Source organism: Saccopteryx leptura, chromosome 10 (assembly GCF_036850995.1).
Source record: "Saccopteryx leptura isolate mSacLep1 chromosome 10, mSacLep1_pri_phased_curated, whole genome shotgun sequence".
NCBI lineage: Eukaryota > Metazoa > Chordata > Mammalia > Chiroptera > Emballonuridae > Saccopteryx > Saccopteryx leptura.
The window spans coordinates 729,979-753,900 of NC_089512.1; the positions used below are offsets into that span (position 1 = coordinate 729,979).

General features: G+C 58.0%; 1 protein-coding gene across 2 annotated transcripts in view; it reads right to left on the bottom strand.

The window, feature by feature from the left end:
• The window catches only part of LOC136382297 (contactin-3-like), a 210,160-nt gene that overhangs the window by 103,617 nt on the left and 82,621 nt on the right, over positions 1-23,922 (bottom strand). For both annotated transcript variants that reach the window (XM_066351405.1, XM_066351404.1), the window contains exons 4-5: positions 22,606-22,781; positions 5,533-5,628 (exon numbers count right to left, since the gene is read on the bottom strand). In XM_066351405.1, the coding sequence (XP_066207502.1) occupies positions 5,533-5,628; positions 22,606-22,781 (272 nt within the window). The remainder of the gene's footprint in view (positions 1-5,532; positions 5,629-22,605; positions 22,782-23,922) is intronic.

A 23,922-nucleotide genomic window follows, 5' to 3' on the forward strand; every position in this document is an offset into this window, starting at 1 on the left:
AAACGTTACCAACATACAATTTCTAGCATTCCTGCAAAATCTGAAGACCGGCTTTCTCCAAGGCGATCCCCGTGGGACCTGAGCGCCTGCCAGCCCTCCGGTGAAACGCCAATCGGCTGCCTGGGGGCTTCGCCCAAGTGACCCCACTGTGCTGTGTCTCGGCCGGTCAACGCAGACAAGGACCCGCACCCTGTCCCTGGTGTCAGAGTGAAAACTGGCCCCCGCTGTGGTGTCACAGGGCCACCCGTCACCCTCCCACTCACTGCTCACCTGTCCCCGTCCCGGGGGACCGCACGCCCTGAGGACAGGAACTGCCTGTGAGGTTTGTATTCCCTGCACGCAGAGCTCCGTGCTGTCGCCTGGGAGCAGGTCCGGGGGGTCAGCAGACACCAGTCTGAACACATTCCCGTCAAGTTTGTCAGCAACCTTCTCCAGTCCTCTCTCACTCAACAGCACAATCGTTTACATAAGTAAAGGCCCATGTTATCTATTATACAGTGGACACGAAACATCTCCCACAAATTAACGGGTATCTGATGAGTAAGTCAGTGAATGAGTGTGATGGCTGGCTGGTGGATGGATGGATGGATGGTGGATGGATAGGTAGGTGGGTGGGTGGATGGATGGGTGGATGGTGGATGGATGGATGGATGAATGGTGGGTGGATGGATGGAAAAAAGAATGCAAGGGAGGGAGGATTAAAAGGAGGGAGGGAAAAGGAGGAGAGGAAGAGGGAGAGGGAGGGAGATTCAGCCAGCATTTGTTAAATGTCTATTTTATTGGCTTTAGAGGGAGGAACGGGAAGAGCACGACAGAGACAGGAACATGTGCTCCTGTACGTGCCCTGACTGGGGATCGAACCGGCGACCTCTGTGCCTCTGGACAATGCCGTGACCCGGCGAGCTATCCGGCTGGGGCTCCTTTCTGATCCCCGTTTCCACATCCAAGCGTTCTGGAGAAGGTCAGGGGCTCCAGCTCCATTTCCAAAGACAAAACGGGTGCTCGGCAGCTAAGACGATTCTCGACAACCCACAGGCTCCACCGAGACCGGAACCCTTTGCCGTCGTCCATGTGACGGCCGGGCGGCTTCCGTGTCACCGGGCTCGAACACACGTGTCCGGGTTCTGCTACGAACGGGCTGAGTGTAAGTGTCGGCAGAAACACCAGCCTCGACATGTGTCCAGAACCAGGTCTGACAGCGGTGCCACATTCTGCGTTCAGTCCACAGACAGTGTCCAGCTTCCTGACCACCACACCCAAGACAAGACGGCCCTGCTCACAGACCAGTCCCTGGGGAAACTCCTGGGCTGAGTCATAACCCCGTCCAGCTCCACAAGGTGACGTGTCGTGTGGCTTTGATGAAGGGTCCAGCAGCCGGACACGTCTTCCCAGAAAGTCCCTCCGTAAACAACGGTCTTGCGTGTGAAACTGAACCACCTGCTCTGCTGCCCGTGACGTGGAGTTAGAAGCCCCTCGGACAGGGGCGTGCTGAGCACTCTGCCTGCGTAACACGCTTGTTTCCAGGACGACTGGTGGGCGCTGGCCGAGCGTGTGCGGTGCCCAGGAGTTTGGCTGCAGCCCCGAGCGGGCAGGTGGGCAGATTCCGCCCCGAGCTGGTCCTCAGAGAGCCAGCGAAGCGCAGGACGCTCGGCCAAGCTCACCTCCGGCCTCGCCTGTCGTTTCCGAGCAGGGAGTCTGGGATCAAGGTGGCCAGCTGCTCTGGGGACAGCTCAGCCTCTCGGCCTCTTCGGGTCTGAGCTCCAGATGGCCTCAGACCGTCACTCACCCTGTTCCTCCCCGCACACTTGATCTGGAGACTCTCGCCAGCACATGGCTTCCCCAGAGAGCCAACACGCTGCTCAGCACCTGAGCAGCACTCAGTCAAGGGAGGTTGCTATGACAACGACGAGGAGGAGGAGGTTGCCTGAGGTGACCACGCGGTTAGGCTGTGACTCCCTGAGGGGACATGATGGCGTCATGAAAACCAGGGTGTCTTTGGGAACCAGAAAATAGCAACAGAATCAGACATCTCCTCCTGCTGGGAGGGGACCACACAGAGTGAAGAGGCCCGAGGAAAAAAGTAGCAGAGAAGGGAGCACAAGGGGCACGTCCTGCAGGGGCGCGGGGACATGGGGAGGACCCGATGGGGGACAGACACTGGGGAGCACAGGGAACACGTCCTGCAGGGACATGGGGGGACCTGGTGGGGGACAGACACTGGGGCGCACAGGGGACACGTCCTGCAGGGACATGGGGGGACCTGGTGGGGGACAGACACTGGGGCGCACAGGGGACACGTCCTGCAGGGGTGTGGGGACATGGGGGGACCTGACGGGGGACAGACACTGGGGAGCACAGGGAGCACGTCCTCCGCTGCCCTGCGACCTGCCTCATGTCCCCTGCTGGATGGACCGTCCCCACGTCACCACGCTGGTGAGCAGGGCTGCCCCCAGCTGCTCTGATCAGCATCACGCTGACTGGTCAGCGCCCTACTGGGTTCTCAAGGAGCAGATGCTGAGGTCGAGTTTGGGATGAAAGATTTTATCTCTCAAATCCTGGGAAAGCAAGGAGAGGGCAGAGGTGGGCAGAGAAAGAGCCGGAATCGTGACGTGGTCCCTGTCACCTCAGTCGTCCTGGCAGGAAGCTCGGGGCCACACCTGAGCTGTCCGGTGTTGGACAGAAAGGCTGACCATTCATCCCCCACCTGGCTCAGTCACCAGATGTGGCAGCACCTGGAAGGTCAGACCGCCGGCGAGTGGCTCATGAGAGCCAGAGGCCACCTGCTGACCCCTGCCCACGGCGAGGTGGCGCGTCCGCTGGTGGCATGTCTCCGTGCCAACCACACCGCTCTGCTGAAAACTGCTCATCGTCCCAGCGAGCCAGGCTGAGCTCGGTCACTCTCATTTCCAATCACTGACCCTACGCTTCGAAGTTCAAGTCCCTCTGGAATATCAGGATCCCGGGCAAATACACACAATTACTGATGTAGACTGGGGAGCCACCCACGGGGGCAACCTTGGGTGTTAACTGCTCCCCCACCTTCCTGCACCGGCTGCTCACAGACTTCAAGTGACCAGATGCCAAAGATGGAGACACCTGTTTATGGGAGAGGGAGGAGGGAGGAGAGAGGGAGGGGAGGAGAGAGGGAGGGGTGGAGAGGGGAGAAAGGGAGGGATGGAGAGGGGAGAGAGGGAGGGATGGAGAGGGGGAGGGGTGGAGAGGGAGGGGGGAGGAGAGAGGGAGGGGAGGAGAGGGAGGGGTGGAGAGGGGAGAAAGGGAGGGATGGAGAGGGGAGAGAGGGAGGGATGGAGAGGGGGGAGGGGTGGAGAGGGAGGGGGGAGGAGAGAGGGAGGGGTGGAGAGGGGAGAGAGGGAGGGATGGAGAGGGGGAGGGGTGGAGAGGGGGAGGGGGAGGGGTGGAGAGAGGGAGGAGTGGAGAGAGGGAGGGATGGAGAGAGGGAGGGATGGAGAGGGGGAGGGGTGGAGAGGGGGAGGGGTGGAGAGGGGGAGGGGTGGAGAGGGGGAGGGGTGGAGAGGGGGAGGGGGAGGGGTGGAGAGGGGGAGGGGGAGGGGTGGAGAGGGGGAAGGATGGAGAGAGGGAGGAGTGGAGAGGGGGGAGAGGGAGGGGTGGAGAGAGGAGAGAGGGAGAGGTGGAGAGGGAGGGGTGGAGAGGAGAGAGAGGGAGGGGTGGAGAGAGGAGAGAGGGAGGGATGGAGAGGGGGAGGGGTGGAGAGGGGAGAGAGGGAGGGATGGAGAGGGGGAGGGGGGGAGAGGGGAGAGGGGTGGAGAGGGGGAGGGGTGGAGAGGGGGAGGGGTGGAGAGGGAGGGAGGGGTGGAGGGAGGGAGGGAGGGGTGGAGAGGGGGGAGGGGTGGAGAGGGGGGAGGGGTGGAGGGAGGGGTGGAGAGGGGGGAGGGGTGGAGAGGGGAGAGAGGGAGGGATGGAGAGGGGGAGGGGTGGAGAGGGGGAGGGGGAGGGGTGGAGAGAGGGAGGAGTGGAGAGAGGGAGGGATGGAGAGAGGGAGGGATGGAGAGGGGGAGGGAGGGGGAGGGGGAGGGGTGGAGAGGGGGAGGGGGAGGGGTGGAGAGGGGGAGGGGGAGGGGTGGAGAGGGGGAAGGATGGAGAGAGGGAGGAGTGGAGAGGGGGGAGAGGGAGGGGTGGAGAGAGGAGAGAGGGAGAGGTGGAGAGGGAGGGGTGGAGAGGAGAGAGAGGGAGGGGTGGAGAGAGGAGAGAGGGAGGGATGGAGAGGGGGAGGGGTGGAGAGGGGAGAGAGGGAGGGATGGAGAGGGGGAGGGGGGGAGAGGGGAGAGGGGTGGAGGGGGGGAGAGGGGAGAGGGGTGGAGAGGGGGAGGGGTGGAGAGGGGGAGGGGTGGAGAGGGAGGGAGGGGTGGAGGGAGGGAGGGAGGGGTGGAGAGGGGGGAGGGGTGGAGAGGGGGGAGGGGTGGAGGGAGGGAGGGAGGGGTGGAGGGAGGGAGGGAGGGGTGGAGAGGGGGGAGGGGTGGAGAGGGGGGAGGGGTGGAGGGAGGGAGGGATGGAGAGGGGGAGGGGTGGAGGGGGGCGAGGGGAGAGGGGGGTGGAGAGAGGGAGAACAGGAAGACTGCACTGGTCTAAAATTCAGACACCATATTACATACTGTCCTCCCCTATGTATAAGATGCACTTTTAGAAAAATCTGAGGTTTAAAAACAGGGTGCGTCTTCTACAGTGGTTGTGGCACTTCCAATGCCATAGATGGAACTGAGGACAAGGCCATCTATGAAGACAGTGATTCGTCATCAGACACAGACGAGGACAAGCTCACGGATGGGAGTTTAGACAGTGATAAGGAGTTGTATGAATTTTATGAGGAATAAAACTTGAGTTCAGTAACTTTATATAATACATTTTTTTTTCAAATTTCGGGCCCCAAATTAGGGTTTATCTTATTCACGGGGAAACAGACTTGACCTCACTCACAGTTAGAACCCTCCTGCGGGAAGGACTGGTTATGTTTACAGACCTCTCTGCGTGGACCGCCTTCCCCAGCCTTCCTCACGCCCTACCTCCGGGGGCAGAGCCCAGGACTCCGGCGAGCACACTGCAGACGCGGAACAGTCCGCGTGCTTTGGGTCCTGCCCAGACACGTGCCCAGTCCAGACAGAGCGCGGACAGCGAGCACGTGGGAACAGTCCGCGTGCTTAGGGTCCCGCCCAGACACGTGCCCAATCCAGACAGAGCGCGGACAGCGAGCACGTGGGAACAGTCTGCGTGCTTGGGGTCCCGCCCAGACACGTGCCCAGTCCAGACAGAGCGCGGACAGCGAGCACGTGGGAACAGTCCGTGTGCTTTGGGTCCCGCCCGGACACGTGTCCAGTCCAGACAGAGCGCAGACAGCGAGCGCGGGGGAACAGTCCGTGTGCTTTGGGTCCCGCCCGGACACGTGTCCAGTCCAGACAGAGCGCGGACGGCGAGCACGTGGGAACAGTCCGCGTGCTTCGGGTCCCGCCCGGACACGTGTCCAATCCAGACAGAGCGCGGACAGCGAGCGCGGCTTACCTCCGGCATGTGGCGGGGGCCCGCAGAGCAGGACGACGCCCTGGCCTTCGCGCACGGACACCGCGCTTCTCTGCCTGGTCTTCAGATTTTCAAGGTCTGGTTTGAAAACAGAAGAAAACAGACTTTCAGAGAGGAGGAAACACGTTCGTGCAGAGAAACCCCTTGCTTTCGTAGGATGGTATTGAAGACCCCCCCCCCCCTCAGGAAGCTCAGGAGAACATCTGTTTTGGGAGGGAAGAGGAAGATTGTTGACTTCTCCACTAAGGCTCCAAGCAACCCAGCAGCAGAATAAAATCAGACACCCACAAGTCCCGTGTTGCTACAGCGGGGTCAGACAGGGCGAGGGCGACCTCAGCGGCCAAGCGTGTGGGTTACAGCCAACCAGGAAACATGACCCAGAGGAGGAGGGGGACTCCCTCCAGCCGAACATACACACGAGCTGGACCCACACTCGTCACAGAGTCACAGAGAGTCACAGCTTCTGCTAAATTATTTTATCATCAGGCGCCTGGATAAATTTTATTCCACCTACAAATAGTGTCGTTATTGTAGAGTGAGCTGAAAATATTCCACTCCTGGTTCCAAGTCCCATGGGTCCCGCGTCAGGGAGGCGGGGGTCACCGGTGGTCAGTTCCCAGGTAGGGGCAGCTCGCATGGGAAGAGTAAATGACATCATCTTGTTCCTCTCTGCTTGTACCTCTGGAAAACGCACTGTTTTTATCATGGCCCAGAGAATTCCTTCTGCAGGTGTTTAATGAAAGCCATTGCGGCGAACACTATTTTTGATCACCAGGGGTTATTTTTAAAACATTTAATTTCCTCTAACAACAGTCCGGGAACAGCCAACCCTGACTCACGAGTCTTAAATTACAGTTTAAAGGACAGTGGTTTTATTGTGAACAAAGCATAAGCCTTCTGGGGTAAAAGGAAGAAAAAAAAAATCTGTTTCTCTAAGTCTGATGTTTTGTTTTTAAAAGGTGACTCCCACAGTTAGTGTGTAGACAGTGGTGTCACACTCTGTGTCGGTTGTGTTGTAATTCCTGAGAAAACACACCCATTTTGTGGCTTCCGAGGGTCGACAGAAACTGCCTCTGTGGTTATAGACAGAGGAGTCAGTGGGGGTATTTTAGGGAATCACTGAGAAAATTTCCACTTGGCCTGAAAAAAAATGTAAAAGGCAAAATAATTACCTTTTTTTCTTTGTTTCTCTAAATTTTAATTTTACTTTTTTAACCTTATCTAGAAAATTAACTTTCACAGGGTGACACTGATCAATAAGAGCACAACGGGTTCAGGTAAACGCTTCCACAGCGTTGGAACTGTTGACTGTGCTGTGACCCGTCACCCACAGTCAGGTCGTTTTCTGTCACCTTATATTTGTCCCTCTTTACTCCCTTCCCTCACATCATCAACCCCTGGTAACCACTTCACTTTTATCTAGCTCCAGATTGAAAAAAACCCCACAAACCACAGACATAGAGCTATTCTGAGCACCCGGCATCAGCACACCGGAAGGAATGACGTCATTATTATTGAAAGCGCCCTACATAGCGAGGTTACCAACACGGAGTCAAGCAATTCAGCAAAACTCACAAGAAGAAAAAGCGTGTTTGTGGACTTAGTTTAATCAGAAGTTTTCCTACAAACGTGATTATATAACACAGACTTATGTCGCCCTAAATGTGTATGTAAAACACGATATTATCGAACCATCAGGGCTCTCGAAGAGTCACGGAGTGAAGCCCGCCAGACTGTACCGTCCAACACGTCCAGGGACTGAGCAGGGAGGACACTCTACAGGGATGAGCCACAATCACTGGGTTACTTTCTGACAACAAAGTGTGAATCATTTCGCTGCTTTTCTACCCAGTTCCTGGCTCCATTGTTATGTAACTTCACACCATGAAAGGTATTCATCACTGATTTGGGTTAGAATATGTAAAAAGGATAAAATAGTGCCTGACCAGGTGGTGGCGCAGTGGATAGAGCATCGGACTGGGATGCGGAGGAAGACCCCAAGGTTGCCGGCTTGAACATCAGCTCACCAACTTGAACGCAGGGCTGCTGGCTTGAGCGTGGGATCATAGACATGACCCCAAGGTCGCTGGCTTGAGCCCAAGGTCGCTGGCTAGAGCAAGGGGTCACTCGTTCAGCTGTAGCCCCCAGGTCAAGGCACATATGAGAAAGCAATCAATGAACAACTAAGGAGTTGCAATGAAGAATTGATGCTTCTCATCTCTCTCCCTTCCTGTCTGTCTGTCCCTCTCTCTGTCTTTGTCACACACGCACAAAAAAAGTGTTTTTTCATTCAGCTGTTGAGCACACCTTGTCAGGCATCTCCAGGGCAGAGCAAGGCAGGACGGGTGTATTTCGTGGTTCAGTTCAGTTCCCTCAGCCGGGAGGAGCTGCCTGCCCAGGAGTCCCTGGGATTTGCTACTGGATCAAAGGTGATGATCAGTGATGATCAGTGACACATCTCTCAGCCTGTACATGACGACAACACCGACACCGTGTGTGGGTGTGAATGTTCCACCCGGCCTCCGTCTCCACACCCCAACGCGGCCGCATGCTTCTTCACGGTCATGACGCGGTATCGATCGCTCGGGGTGTTTGCTGTCCGTTCACTGAGCACCCACCCAGGCCCGAAGACCGACCACCACTCTAACCGCTCACGTCTGTGTGCCGCAGACTGACCACCACTCTAACCACTCATGTCTGTGTGCCGCAGACTGACCACCACTCTGGTCACCTCACGTCTGTGTGCTGCAGACTGACCACCACTCTAACCGCTCGCTCACGTCTGTGTGCTGCAGACCGACCACCACTCTAACCGCTCACTCACGTCTGTGTGCTGCAGACCGACCACCACTCTGGTCACCTCACGTCTGTGTGCCGCAGACCGACCACCACTCTAACCGCTCGCTCACGTCTGTGTGCCGCAGACCGACCACCACTCTAACCGCTCGCTCACGTCTGTGTGCTGCAGAATGACCACCACTCCGGTCACCTCACGTCTGTGTGCTGCACACTGACCCCCACTCTAACCGCTCGCTCACGTCTGTGTGCTGCAGACTGACCACCACTCCGGTCACCTCACGTCTGTGTGCTGCAGACTGACCACCACGCCGGTCACCTCAAGTCTGTGTACTGCAGACCGACCACCACTCTGGTCACCTCACGTCTGTGTGCCGTAGACTGACCACCACTCTAACCGCTCACGTCTGTGTGCCGCAGACTGACCACCACTCTAACCGCTCGCTCACGTCTGTGTGCTGCAGACTGACCACCACTCTGGTCACCTCACGTCTGTGTGCTGCAGACTGACCACCACTCCGGTCACCTCACGTCTGTGTGCTGCAGACTGACCACCACTCCGGTCACCTCACGTCTGTGTGTTGCAGACTGACCACCACTCCGGTCACCTCACGTCTGTGTGTTGCAGACTGACCACCACGCCGGTCACCTCAAGTCTGTGTGCTGCAGACTGACCACCACTCTGGTCACCTCACGTCTGTGTGCCACAGACTGACCACCACTCTAACCGCTCGCTCACGTCTGTGTGCTGCAGACTGACCACCACTCTGGTCACCTCACGTCTGTGTGCTGCAGACTGACCACCACTCTGGTCACCTCACGTCTGTGTGCTGCAGACTGACCACCACTCCGGTCACCTCACGTCTGTGTGTTGCAGACTGACCACCACTCCGGTCACCTCACGTCTGTGTGTTGCAGACTGACCACCACTCCGGTCACCTCACGTCTGTGTGTTGCAGACTGACCACCACGCCGGTCACCTCAAGTCTGTGTGCTGCAGACTGACCACCACTCTGGTCACCTCACGTCTGTGTGCCACAGACTGACCACCACTCTAACCGCTCGCTCACGTCTGTGTGCTGCAGACTGACCACCACTCTGGTCACCTCACGTCTGTGTGCTGCAGACTGACCACCACTCTGGTCACCTCACGTCTGTGTGTTGCAGACTGACCACCACTCTAACCGCTCGCTCACGTCTGTGTGCTGCAGACTGACCACCACTCTGGTCACCTCACGTCTGTGTGCCACAGACTGACCACCACTCTAACCGCTCACGTCTGTGTGTTGCAGACCGACCACCACTCTAACCGCTCGCTCACGTCTGTGTGCCGCAGACCGACCACCACTCTAACCGCTCGCTCACGTCTGTGTGCAGCACACTGACCACCACTCTGGTCACCTTGCGTGGCTGACGTCCACTACACTGCTGCAGACCTCTTCCCTCGTTAACTCAAGTCTCCCCACGTGAACAGCGAAGAATCCTCCACTGCATGTAACGGTAGAATGTAAAGGAATCTGTGTGCGTTCCCCCAAACTTGAACCCCTGGGTCAGCCTTACTGGGTCACGTACACTCACTTTAAAACTTTCAAAAACATACAAAAGTATATCACTTACAACTAATGGAGAATAATAAAAAGTTACACATATAGTAATGACTTCTTGTTAATTTTTATGAAGTCTCTTAACACTTTTCACCGAGAAAAATATCAGCCTAATATAAGCTGATTTAAGAAAAAAAAATTAAAAGTGTGCATTATTTCTTTTTTTTTTTTAAATTCAGTGAGAGGAGGGGAGGCAGAGAGACTCCCACATATGTCCCAATCAGGATCCACCTGGCATGCCTACCGGGGGCGATGCTCTGCCCATCTGGGGCGTTGCTCCATTGCTCAGCAAAGGAGCTCTTCCTAGCACCTGAGATGGAGGCCATGGAGCCATCCTCAGAGCCTGGGGCCAACCCGCTCCAATCAAACCATGGCTGCAGGAGAGGGAGATAGATAGATAGATAGATAGAGAGAGAGAGAGAGAGAGAGAAGAAAGAGAGAGAGGGGTGAGAAGCATGGGAACTTCTCCTGTGTGCTCTGTGAATTGAACCCGGGGCATCCACATGCTGGGCCCATGCTCTACCACTGAGCCAACCAGTCAGGGCTTATTGCATTGGTTTCACACCACCGCCTAAAGTAATCCGGAGCACAGTAACAGACGGACATAAACATTGTGCTATCCCATGTGTTGCCGTGGGAACATCCCCATCAGTGAACTTCTGACGACGCATTTACCTGCATTTCCCAGGTTGAGCCAACAAGCACGTTCAGGCCGCCTGTTTTCTTAATTAATTATACCTGAGACCCAAAGACAAGAGAGCAAGCTGGTGCCACGGACACGCGTTACACATGATACCAGGTGACGTGTGGGTCCATGAGCCCCGGACATCCCCGCCCTTCGGTGCCTCCAGAGCCCCTCACAGAGGAGTCCGGGTCTCAGCTGTCACGGCACACACGTGGACACAGATGAGGACGCGAGGGGGCCCCTGGGCGGAGGCGGAGGGGACAGGAGCGGGAGACGGGACCCCTGTCAGCACAGCAGCGTGGGGACAAACGGGGTCGCTCCCCAAACGGGCTCGCCCCTTCGCACCTGGCTCGGCACCGGTGCCCAGCATCGTGGAGCCGGCGGGAGAACGGCCCCAGGAGCCCCGTGCGTGGAGCGTGTCCCACAACCACGCTGTCACCTGCCCCTGCCAACCGCCCCTCGGCACACGCCCCGTAACCCGCCTTCTGCACGGAGGTCTCCCTGCGCCTGCACTCCTGACCTCCCTCTGTGCTTGGTCACTCATTCTGTCGGCGGGTGGGGGCCCCCGCAGGGGACGGGCTACGTGAGAGGCGGGTTTGAATGAAGGCTGTGGAAACGGCGTGAAAAGGAAGGGATTTGGGGGAAAGTTTTTTTTGGATAAAGAGAAACCCAAACCCGTTGCTCCACCCCATCACTGGTGCTGCCCGCAAGTGCCCAGACGGGGGGTCAGCCCTGGTGCTGGAGCATCAGTCCAGGTGGCACTCTGACCCTGCGGTCCCTGGCCGGGAAACCCTGTGCGAGGTGACCGACACCGGTGGGAGTGCTGATGGGGACAGGACGTTGGCGTCCTCTCCACACTGTCCCCCGGGTCCTCCCCCCGTGACCATGAGCCTCGTGGTCCGGTTGGCGTGTGCCGGAGACGCTGTCCGCCCTCTCCCATGAGCTCTCTCGGGACAAGAGCCCGCCAGGCCCCCGCCCTGGGCACGGGGTCCCTCAGAGGGGACACCTGGACGAGAGTCAGTCAAGGAGCCAACAGGGATGATGCCATGTCACAGGGCAGGTGGCAGAGGGGCCAGCACATGCGTCGGCCTGAAGGTCACGGGCAGAGAGGCGTCCGGAGCCCAGACAGGGCGGAGCCGTGGACAGGGCAGGGCGGAGCCGTGGACAGGGTGGAGCCATGGACAAGGCAGGGCGGAGTCGTGGACAGGGTGGAGCCATGGACAAGGCAGGGCAGAGCCGTGGCCTCCAGGGGGAAGGCCCACAGACAGCATGGCGGTGTGGCAGGCAGAGAGCTGGGTGAGAAATACCCTGACCTTTCCTTTTCCGCTGTCCACCTTCTGACCCCTGCCACCCACTGGCCAAAGCCACCCACCGAGCCAGGTGGCAAGGGGACCCTCACAGGTCATCCCCACGGCTCTGGGGCGTGCGTCAGGGCAGGCGTGGTGGTGGAGGGTCAGAAGGAAACACCCAGCGCACAGGACTCCCCACGGTTCTGAACGACGACCTTGCCGAATGGATGACAAGATCATTACACGAAGACGCTCCCAGATCACGCTCACCGCGTCGGCTGGAGGGTCTGGTGTTTGCTTCTGGTGACGTCTCACCACCTGTCCTGCTGTCACGGTCGAGACTCACCGTCCACTCACTCGGGAGGACTGACCCAGGGTGCCGAGGTCAGCATCCCTTAGGGGAGGGTGCACGGGGAGCCCCCTTGTGCCCCGAGACTGACGGCAGCAGGACCCACGTTAAATAGCTCTACTTGTAAAACACGAATTGTTTTATAACGAAGACATCAAGACCATTTTAATGGGTCACCGCCTTCAGCTCCGTGGGAATGTCATTCTGGCAGACCCCTGCGGACTCAGCGGCTGACACCAGGCTGCTCCGTGTCACTTTGTGGATGAGGTGCTCGGCCGGGGACATCTGCGTCCAGGGTGCCCGGTTCAGGCTCTGTCTTCTGTGCCCCGCGGGGCAGACTCCAGAATTTGTAGCCAAGGGCACAGACACTCCAGATGTCTCGCAGCCTATGAGGACAGAGACCTCTCCATCCCACCCCAGGATTCCAGGACGCACCCCACACGGTGGGGCGAGCCCGCGTCCAGGTCAGAAGATGACGGACTTCATCTTTCATCCGTGTTCATGTTCATCGGAACACACGCTTTGTGCCGTGAACACTGCCCGACCAGACAGGGACGTGCACGGGCTTCTTCTAACCAACCACAGAGTCACTGCAGAGCCACCTGGCACATCTCAGGAATGGGAGGATGTCACTACAGAGCCACCGGGCACCGGGCACATCTCAGGGATGGGAGGATGTCACTGCAGAGCCACCAGGTACATCTCAGGGACAGGGAGGATGTCACTGCAGAGCCACTGGGCACCAGGCACATCTCAGGGACGGGAGGATGTCACTGCAGAGCCACCAGGCACATCTCAGGGACGGGAGGATGTCACTGCAGAGCCACCGGGCACCAGGCTCATCTCAGGGACGGGAGGATGTCACTGCAGAGCCACCAGGTACATCTCAGGGACAGGGAGGATGTCACTGCAGAGCCACTGGGCACCAGGCACATCTCAGGGGGACCTGGTGTTGGACGCAGCCTGGATGAGGGACTGTGATCCTTGTTCCTCATGTGCCCTTTGTTACTTAGTTGGTGGCATCAGAGAACCGAGCCTGGGAGTGACTCTCACAAGTGCGCCAAGTGCAGGGTTACTACAGGCTCTGAGCAACTCGGACAGTGGTCCCCCCCCCACACACACATACCTGCCCCCCCCCCCACACACACACCTGAGCTTCCTCAGCTGTAAAACAGGGAGACCCAGGACACAAACGTCCCGGGCTGTGGTGAGACCCCAATGAGTCCTCCCCCCCACACAGCGGCGTGACGGGCTGGGGCGTCAGACCGCACGGAGTGTCCTCCGTGGCTACTTCTGCTGGTAACACAACGGGGCACGTCCCAGCCAGTGGTCAGTACCTTCTGCAAAACAGCCCTTGTTTTCCATTAAACAAAGAGTCTCCGTCACCACCCACCTCGCCCTCCCCTCTGCCGAGCTCCAGAAGCTGGCCTCGGTGGACAGCCGGACAAGCCCCCCCCCGTGTCCCCGGCGGGCCATCTGTAAAGCCACGGGCTTCGCTACAGGGACGGCGACCAGCATCCTTCTCAGCCATGAGGACGAGCATCTCCCCGGAGCTTCTCTCCTCCCTGTAAACGGTCTCCTTCTATTTTTATCGGTGCTTGTCCCACTTTACACCAATTTCCTTCCAGCAGCCAATTCAGGTGCTTCCAGCAGCCGCGGCGGGTGAACTGCAGACACTCCCGCCTCCCAGAGTGAGATGGACGTCGCGTCCCTGGGGTCGCGCCTGGTGCTGGCTCACAGCCTCGCCTCCGAGGAGGAGGACGGCCCGAGACACAGATTAATGACGTTTCCACGAGGCTCCGCGTCTCCTGCAGATCACACCGGGCAGCAGGGAAGAGTTTAACTCTGAATTATTGATGCCCTTTTTTTATAGAGAGCGCTAATCTCTTTAACAGTCTTTGCTGAATTAGGAAGAAAACCAGCCATTACTTTTTAATAGAGAGAAGAAGAAAACCACTTTGGTTTATGATACTCAGCAGGGGAGACATGTCCCTTGGGGGGGGGGGTCACAGGCCCCACCCTGGGGACGCTGAGTGGAGGGAGGCGGGTGGGCGTGGGGCAGTGACCACTCTGAAGTTCTGCACACGGGGCCGTCGCCCTGAACGGCAGAAAGCACTCTGGCCTCCTCCGGCCTCCACCGAAACGAGAGTCTAGGCCAGGGGTCTCAAACTCAACTCAGCATGTGGGCCGCAGAGCAAGATCACAGCCGTTCGGCGGGCCGCACTAGGTCTACAAAAGGCAACTGTTACGCAACACTTTTCTCACTGCAGTTCAAAACAAAAAAAAATCAGTACAACAAGCACAATCGTACATGCAGTTTACTCAGTGTCACAAAACGACCAGAAACTGTAGTTCACATCACAACTGCTGTTAACTAAGCTAATATCTAGCTAGGATGCTAGAGAAATGAAAAATACAAGTAGGCCCCTAGGCTTACTTAATTTTATCCAAAATATTTTGAACTTCGTGGATTAGTCTACGGGCCGCACAAAATTGTTCGGCGGGCCGCGAGTTTGAGACCCCTGGTCTCGGCTGACCGAAGACTTCAAGCTCTGACTCTGACCAGAAGCCGTTTGGCAGCGACAGGTCTGCCCCCAGACGTTGGGGAGCAGAGCTGACTGGTCCCTGACACGGCGAGCCACAAACACGGACCCGCGACCCCCACCTTCGGAGGCGCCGTCTGGGAACGGTGCCGGCAAGGAGAAGACGCGTCTGGACGTCCCGGCCTCTCAGGGTGACTGGATGCCACACTTCTCGAAAAGAGCCCGCGCCAGGGCGTCTCCTACTGTTATAGTAACGTGTCATCATCGTGCCGTCACGGAATCATCGAGGAGGAAGAGACTCACGCTGGGTCGACCCCTCCGTCTTCTGAAAATTCAGGTGACTCCAACTTCTAAACATCCGGGCTTCCAGCTAATGACAAACGGTAGGAACTCCTCACTTTGACTTTGTAGTTATTTGAAATAAAGTGTCAGTCAACATAAGCGGTTTCTGGGTTTCTGATACATGGTTTCTAAAAGTCTTTGTTACAGTTACCAGACTGTGTCCCCAGCGAGCGCTGCTGGTGGGAATGGGACAGGTTGCCGTCATTCTGGAAGGCAATGGACAGATTTCCATCAGAGCCCAAACAGCGCTGTACACAAAGGTCTTCCAGAAAGCACTATTTACAAAAGAAAAAGTCTAGAAAAAAATCTAAGTGATCTTCACAGAAAGCTGGTAAGGAACATGGCTCATCTGAAGCCTGGGGCATCAGAACCACCTGAGGATCTTGCTAAAACAGGGCCCCACGCTAGTCTGAGGGGGGCCCCCGGAGTGTGCACGCCGTGAGTTCCCGGACAAAGCTCGTGTGCTGGCTGCACACCGGACGCCGAGTCCTCCGGGACCCCCAGTCCTCCGGGACCCCCACCAGACGCCGAGTCCTCCGGGACCCCCACCAGACACGGAGTCCTCCAGGACCCCCGGGACCCCCACCAGATGCCGAGTCCTCCGGGACCCCCGGGACCCCCACCAGACGCTGAGTCCTCTGGGAGAGTCCTCCGGGACCCCCACCAGACACGGAGTCCTCCGGGACCCCCGGGACCCCCACCAGACGCTGAGTCCTCTGGGACCCCCGGGATCCCTACCAGACGCTGAGTCCTCTGGGAGAGTCTTCCGGGACCCCCACCAGACACCGAGTCCTCCGGGACCCCCACCAGACGCTGAGTCCTCTGGGACCCCCGGGATCCCTACCAGACGCTGAGTCCTCTGGGAGAGTCTTCCGGGACCCCCACCAGACACCGAGTCCTCCGGGACCCCCACCAGACGCTGAGTCCTCCGGGACCCCCACCAGACGCTGAGTCCTCCGGGACCCTCATCAGACGCTGAGTCCTCCGGGACCCCCACCAGACACCGAGTCCTCCGGGACCCTCATCAGACGCTGAGTCCTCCGGGACCCCCACCAGACACCGAGTCCTCCGGGACCCTCATCAGACGCCGAGTCCTCCGGGACCCCCACCAGACGCTGAGTCCTCCGGGACCCTCATCAGACGCTGAGTCTTCCGGGACCCCCACCAGACACCAAGTCCTCCGGGACCCTCATCAGACGCTGAGTCCTCCGGGACCCCCACCAGACGCCGAGTCCTCCGGGACCCCCGGGACCCCCACCAGACGCTGAGTCCTCCGGGACCCTCATCAGACGCTGAGTCCTCCGGGACCCCCACCAGACGCTGAGTCCTCCGGGACCCTCATCAGACGCTGAGTCCTCCGGGACCCTCATCAGACGCTGAGTCCTCCGGGACCCCCACCAGACGCTGAGTCCTCCGGGACCCTCATCAGACGCTGAGTCCTCCGGGACCCTCATCAGACGCTGAGTCCTCCGGGACCCCCACCAGACGCTGAGTCCTCCGGGACCCTCATCAGACGCTGAGTCCTCCGGGACCCTCATCAGACGCTGAGTCCTCCGGGACCCCCACCAGACGCTGAGTCCTCCGGGACCCTCATCAGACGCTGAGTCCTCCGGGACCCCCACCAGACGCTGAGTCCTCCGGGACCCCCACCAGACACCGAGTCCTCCGGGACCCTCATCAGACGCTGAGTCCTCCGGGACCCCCACCAGACGCCGAGTCCTCCGGGACCCCCGGGACCCCCACCAGACGCTGAGTCCTCCGGGACCCCCGGGACCCCCACCAGACGCTGAGTCCTCCGGGACCCCCGGGACCCCCACCAGACGCTGAGTCCTCCGGGACCCCCGGGACCCCCACCAGACGCTGAGTCCTCTGGGACCCCCGGGACCCCTACCAGACGCTGAGTCCTCTGGGAGAGTCTTCCGGGACCCCCACCAGACACCGAGTCCTCCGGGACCCCCACCAGACGCTGAGTCCTCCGGGACCCCCGGGACCCCCACCAGACGCTGAGTCCTCTGGGACCCCCGGGACCCCTACCAGACGCTGAGTCCTCTGGGAGAGTCTTCCGGGACCCCCACCAGACACCGAGTCCTCCGGGACCCCCACCAGACGCTGAGTCCTCTGGGAGAGTCCTCCGGGACCCCCACCAGACGCTGAGTCCTCCGGGACCCCCACCAGACGGAGGACCCCCACCAGACGCTGAGTCCTCCGGGACCCCACCAGACGCTGAGTCCTCCAGGACCGCGCTGCGGACAGCTGCACAGCTGCAGGAGAGACCGTGGAGCCGCAGGCTCTGACATGGAATGACTGGCGACGTCTGTGGCCCAGGGGCGGTCAGGAGCCGGGCAGGCTGGTGTCCGCATGTTTGGGGACCCTCACCTGTGCGTCCTGCAGGAGGCCCCAAGGGCCCGCAGCCTGGACCCTGAGAAAGCGGGGTAGGAAGGGGGCACATGCTTCACAGTGCAGGGAGTGTTTATGTGTGTTTTTTTTTTAATTTTTCTGAAGTGAGAAGCGGGGAGGCAGACAGACAGACTCCCGCATGCGCCCGACTGGGATCCACCCGGCATGCCCACCAGGGGGCAATGCTCTGCCCATCTGGGTCGTCGCTCTGTTGCAACCAGAGCCATTCTAGCACCTGAGGCAGAGACCATGGAGCCATCCTCAGTGCCCGGGCCATCTTTGCTCCAGTGGAGCCTCAGCTGCGGGAAGGGAAGAGAGAGACAGAGAAGAAGGAGAGGGGGAGAGGTGGAGAAGCAGATGGGCGCTTCTCCTGTGTGCCCTGGCTGGGAATTGAACCTGGGACTCCCACACGCCGGGCTGACACTCTACCACTGAGCCAACTGGCCAGGGCCCAGGGAGTGTTTTTTAGATGAAGTTTTAGCTGCTGAAAAACAAACAAGAAAGAGCGACTGAAGACGATTCAACATCAAATACTTGATGTACAAAACCCACATGGTCTTCTCCGCCCAGGGGCATCTCCGTCAGAGGTGCGGCTGCGGCTGCGGCACACATGTGAGATGCAGACACGTGAGACCCGGAGGAGCCCGCGGCTCCCGGGCACAGCTTCTTCTTGGCAGCACGTCAGAATTTGCTGCCTGAGTGGGCTCAGGCGAGGGCCCCAGAGATGCAGGTGTCTGTGTCCTGCTGAGCAGGAAAGTGCTGTGCAGCACGGCGCCCCAGCGTCCACGCCAACGGGCAGCGGAGGCGGGCGGAGTGGACCCGCGCCTCCCACTGGCCGGCGTCCACGCCGCTGAGAGCACCTGGTCCTCGCCCGGCGCCCCAGCGTCCACGCCGACGGGCAGCGGAGGCGGGCGGAGTGGACCCGCGCCTCCCACTGGCCGGCGTCCACGCTGCTGAGCGCACCTGGTCCTCGCCCGGCGCCCCAGGGGGAGGTGAGCTCTCAGAAACAGTGGGTCGTTCGGCATTTCTTCAACTCGCAAGCCGAGGACTGGTGGGAAGTTCCACGGTAGCAAATCTGCATTTTCAGTTAAAACAGACATTTCCTCCACCTTCCTCGCTGTGACTTAGGCTTCAACTCCTTTTGGCTGATGGTCAGGCGGTGTCTGTGTCAGCGAGCGGAGACTTTAAAATGTCCCCTTCGTGTTGAAACAGCAAATTACTAAAAGGATCCCCGACAGAAAATGACATCTATTTCCACAAACTGTGTACATAGAGCAAATGAAACAAAGCCAAAGACCAATGAACACAAAGTCTTTCTTTTAATTTTCTTGTGACAGAGACAGAGAGAAACAGAGAGAGGGACAGACAGGAAGGGAGAGAGATGAGAAGCACCAATTCTTTGTTGCAGCTCCTTAGTTGTTTGTTCACTGATTGTTTTCTCATATGTGCCTTGACCGGGGGTGTGGGGGGGCTACAGCAGAGTGAGTGACCCCTTGCTCGAGCCAGTCACCTTGGGCTCAAGCCAGATGAGCCCGCGCTCAAGCTGGCGACCTCAGGGTCTCGAACCTGGGTCCTCCACATCCCAGTCCAATGCTCTATTCACTGCACCATCGCCTGGTCAGGCAATGAACACAGTTTATAAAACTCCTTCTATGGTGTGCTATGCACTCTGTCAAGGGTAAAGTTTTTTTTTATATTAAATTAGCATATTTAATAAAGTTCGAAAATAACTACTGAAGTAATTACTAGTTTATTTTATTTTAATATTAAAACCTGATACTTTATAAAAACCGATGATAAACAAGATTTTGTAACTGACTTTGGTGGGGAAAAATAAAGTCCCCATTTAGGGTAACTGAAAAATAATTAGAAAATGTTTTGATCACTTGCCAACACTTAACGTACTCCAAACAGATAACGGTTTTCAGAAAATAACTTCCTATGAAGACGAAATCTTAGGCCCTGGTCAGGTAGCTCAGTTGGATAGGGTGTCATCTCAATACCCTAAGGTTGTGGGTTCGATGCCTGGTCAGGACACATCCGAGAGTAAACCCACGAACACATAAATAATTGAAACAGCAAACTGGTGTTTCTCACTCTCTCTCACTCTCTCCCTTTCTCGCTCTAAAATTAATGAAAATTTAAAACAAATAAAAATTTTAAAATGACACTGTTTTCCAAGTCAGACAGGCACAGGTGTCCCAGCCTTTGGTTCGCAGGTCATGGCCCCAGGGACCACGTCAGGCAGAAGGACTTCGGCTGTGGACACCACCCGGACACGGTGTTAGAAAAAGCGTGATAACAATATTAGTGACGAAGAAATCCGCAGTCGGGGAAGGAGGAGAAATATGATAATGGAACCATTATGCACATTAACAGACAGACTTATTTTGATGGTAGAAAAACCAGACATGGAAACTCGGTCTTCTCATCCACACCTCTTCTAACGGGGGTGGGGGGGGGGCTCTAGCTGAGTCGTCATGGAGGAAAATTCTCCTAAGGCCGTGGAGTAACAGCGACTTTTCATGAACAGGCTGTTGACTGGACCACCTCGAGCTAACTATAGATTTTTCAGGAAACATTTCCAGCGTACGCGTGAAAATAAACACTTTGAAAAGGCAGGTATCCTAAGATTTTCTGAAGATGGTACTCCAGCACTCAGTAATCAGGATATTAGGAATATAAAAAGCCACGTGAAGGTAGACGCCTCTGTTGACCTTAAGTCATCGTCTGTCAGTGCTGCCCCGAGCAGAGGGGACCCACGCTCAGCGGGAAGGTGACAGTGTTGTCACCGGTCTGGACGTACAAACAAGAAGACGGACTGGTGTTCGCTCCATCAGTGACCTCACCCAATAACTCAAGGGATGATACAGTCCGTTTTACAAAACGCTGTCCTTTGAGATCTTGGAATTAAAGTTCTGAAGCACCCTCTAGGCACTGGCCGCCGGTCCACCAGGCCATGGACCCTGGAGAGGACTAGGGAGTCCTCCACCTCCTTCTGGCCGAGGCCAGGCTGTGGCCGGGGGAAGGGTCACAGGAGGAAGTATCTCGACGCAGAATTGTCCACGTGGGGCCCCACCCCAAGTGGCTGGGTTCCTGTGCGTTTCCCAGACAGCCGACCCCCACGGCCCGTGGATTCGGCACCCGCTCACTGTTAGTGAATCAACCACACGCCACACGTGAGTGTCTTTAAACACAGACGCATGCACAACCAAGCTATGGAAATCTCCTGCCCGAGGACTGCAGGAGCCCAGCCGGGGGCGTGTGTCCCCTGGGAGGGAGGCGGGCTCTGGTGAACACACGGTGTCACCGAACACGACGGCTATGAAAGTGGGAACTGACGGTTCCGGTGGGCCAGGCGGGACCCGCACAGTCACCCCGAGAGGCGCTCGCTAACGGGGTGCGCTGACGACCGTTTCAGCTCCTTGTTCTTCTCCGACATCTCAGGTCCTTCCTCCGGGGCACTGACGACCGTTTCAGCCCCTTGTTCTTCTCTGACATCTCAGGTCCTTCCTCCAGGGCTGACAGTACAGGAAGCGTCACCGAGCACGCGAGCACACAGACGGCCCAGAGGGGCCGGCCGGCCGGAATAGTCAGAGAGGACGCTTCGCTGCTCAACAGCCGCAGCCAAGACCACCAGGACCCCTGCACGGCAGCCCTGAGCCCCCACCGCCGGCTGCCCTCCCGACGGGCACCGCAGACGGCACAGAGTGGACACAGAGGGCCAGAGCTGCCCAGAAGGAGCCCACAGGGGAGTGAAAACCGAGCTTGGTCTCACGTCCCAACCCCAAATTCCCTGAAGAAAAACTGATTCCTCAGGTTGGGCCACGTGTCCACCCAGGCGCAGTGGACAGGGGACTCGGTGGGGGGGAGGCAGACGGGGTCACAGCTGCCACAGTCCTTCCTCCTCTTCCTCAATATCTCTGTTCCCCGCTGTGTGCAGACTCAACACATGGAACTCTCTAACTTAAATGTTCTTGCCGAGCAAGGACCACATCTGTTCGGCGCCAGCACAAGGCACACAGGGGCCGCTCAGGAAACACGCTCTGAGCTGCGTGCCCTCTCCTCCCCCGATCTGACACCTGACAGGTACGAAAATGGAAAACACACACAGACACATGGACATGGACACAGACATGGACACACACAGGCAGACACGGACACACACACATGGACGGACACACACACACACACGGACACGCATACGTTTTAAGCTCTGACTTGTATGGTATACAGAGACGATAAGAATTATACCGCCTCAACCCACGTATTACATTAATAAAACCCCCTGCTGTTTCCGGGACCTGCAGTGACCCCACGAGGTCAGCTGTGCAGGTGAACAAGTGCGGGACCTGCAGTGACCCCACGAGGTCAGCTGAGCAGGTGAACAAGTGCGGGACCTGCAGTGACCCCACAAGGTCAGCTATGCAGGTTAGTAAGTGCGGGACCTGCAGTGACCCCACGAGGTCAGCTGTGCAGGTGAACAAGTGCGGGACCTGCAGTGACCCCACGAGGTCAGCTGAGCAGGTTAGTAAGTGCGGGACCTGCAGTGACCCCACGAGGTCAGCTGTGCAGGTTAACAAGTGCGGGACCTGCAGTGACCCCACGAGGTCAGCTGAGCAGGTGAACAAGTGCGGGACCTGCAGTGACCCCACGAGGTCAGCTGTGCAGGTGAACAAGTGCGGGACCTGCAGTGACCCCACGAGGTCAGCTGAGCAGGTGAACAAGTGCGGGACCTGCAGTGGCCCCACGAGGTCAGCTGTGCAGGTTAACAAGTGCGGGACCTGCAGTGACCCCACGAGGTCAGCTGTGCAGGTGAACAAGTGCGGGACCTGCAGGGACCCCACGAGGTCAGCTGAGCAGGTGAACAAGTGCGGGACCTGCAGTGACCCCACGAGGTCAGCTGTGCAGGTGAACAAGTGCGGGACCTGCAGTGGCCCCACGAGGTCAGCTGAGCAGGTGAACAAGTGCGGGACCTGCAGTGACCCCACGAGGTCAGCTGTGCAGGTGAACAAGTGCGGGACCTGCAGACAGACGCACGTGAACTTACAGGCAAACTGGAGTCTGGCTTCTCTGCTGACAACGGTTCCGAGCGAATTGGTGGCAAAGCACTGGTACGTGCCCGCGTCCCGCTCCCGGCTGGGGCCGGCGACCACGAGGTCCCCTCCGCGCAGGGTGTAGCGATGTCCCCCGCTCAGGTCAATGTCACTTCCGTTCAGCTGCCACCTGGTAAGAAAGTCACAGGTTTCCTCTTAGTGTCCGCTGTCTCCAGTCAGCACAGCAGAGCCCTCTACACGCCGCCCCACAGGGCTGCCCAACTGCAGATCAAATACACCCCCGTTCCTTATCAGCAGCTCCTGGTGGACACGCGGCAGAAACCACACCGCGTGGCCTCTAGGAGTTAAGGACTTCTCCTCCACGCACCCTGAAGTCATGAGAGCGACTGAGTGTGTTCACCGGGGAGACCAGGCTCGGCCGTGCGGGCGATGCGGAATCTGCCGGCTGTGGCGGGAAGGAGCACATTGCTGTGATTTACCCGGACGGACCGGGCACAGTTAATAAGCTAACCAGGGGGAAGGCTCGGATCCCCGTGTCCATTTGTCTGGGTAAACACCTGTCCCTGAGGTGCGCTCTGCTCCTCTGAGCCACAGTGCTGCTGTTTACTAAGCGGCAGACTGTGGTAAACGACCCTAAACGCCACCCAAGGGGTCGAAACAGAACGGGCATGCACCCCGGAGCCGTCTATCCAGAGGAAGCTAAAAGGAAAAAAAAAGTAGGAAAAAGCAGCGGGTTGTTAAACGTGGCTTTCCAACAGGAGCACCTGAAGTTTTCAACAACCTACTTGATTTCACCTTAAAACACTCGGCCGGGTCCCAGTCCCCAGACACAGCCGCTGAGCACACCGAGCCTCTACCCCCCCCCCCCCCCCAGGACTGAATTCTAGGAATAAAGTCACAGCAACCGGTTCTAGACATTTTAGCTCTCTCCTCTGCTGCAACCATCGCTCTTTGGGATAATTCGGAGGAAACGGATGACATGGTGCCCGTTTCCTAGGTGAGGGTTTCGACAAAGCAGCTCAGCGAGGCGGACACGCCCCCACGAGTACTGACAGCCCAGAAGGGAAGTTGACGCCCATCTGCATGCCAGATCGTGTTCTCTGGTCGTGTCCCCGGCCACCCAGAGTCACCCTGTTGACACGGACAGTGTTGACCCTGGGCATGTCGGGACTGTGAGAGCACACCAAGGGAAGAAAGGTGAGCATGGTCCCCTGGGAAGTGACCGAGTCAAACGGCAGATTATACAGCCGTGAACCTGTGTGAACCGTTGTATAAACACAGAAAGGTCTCACACACTGAGCTGAATAACA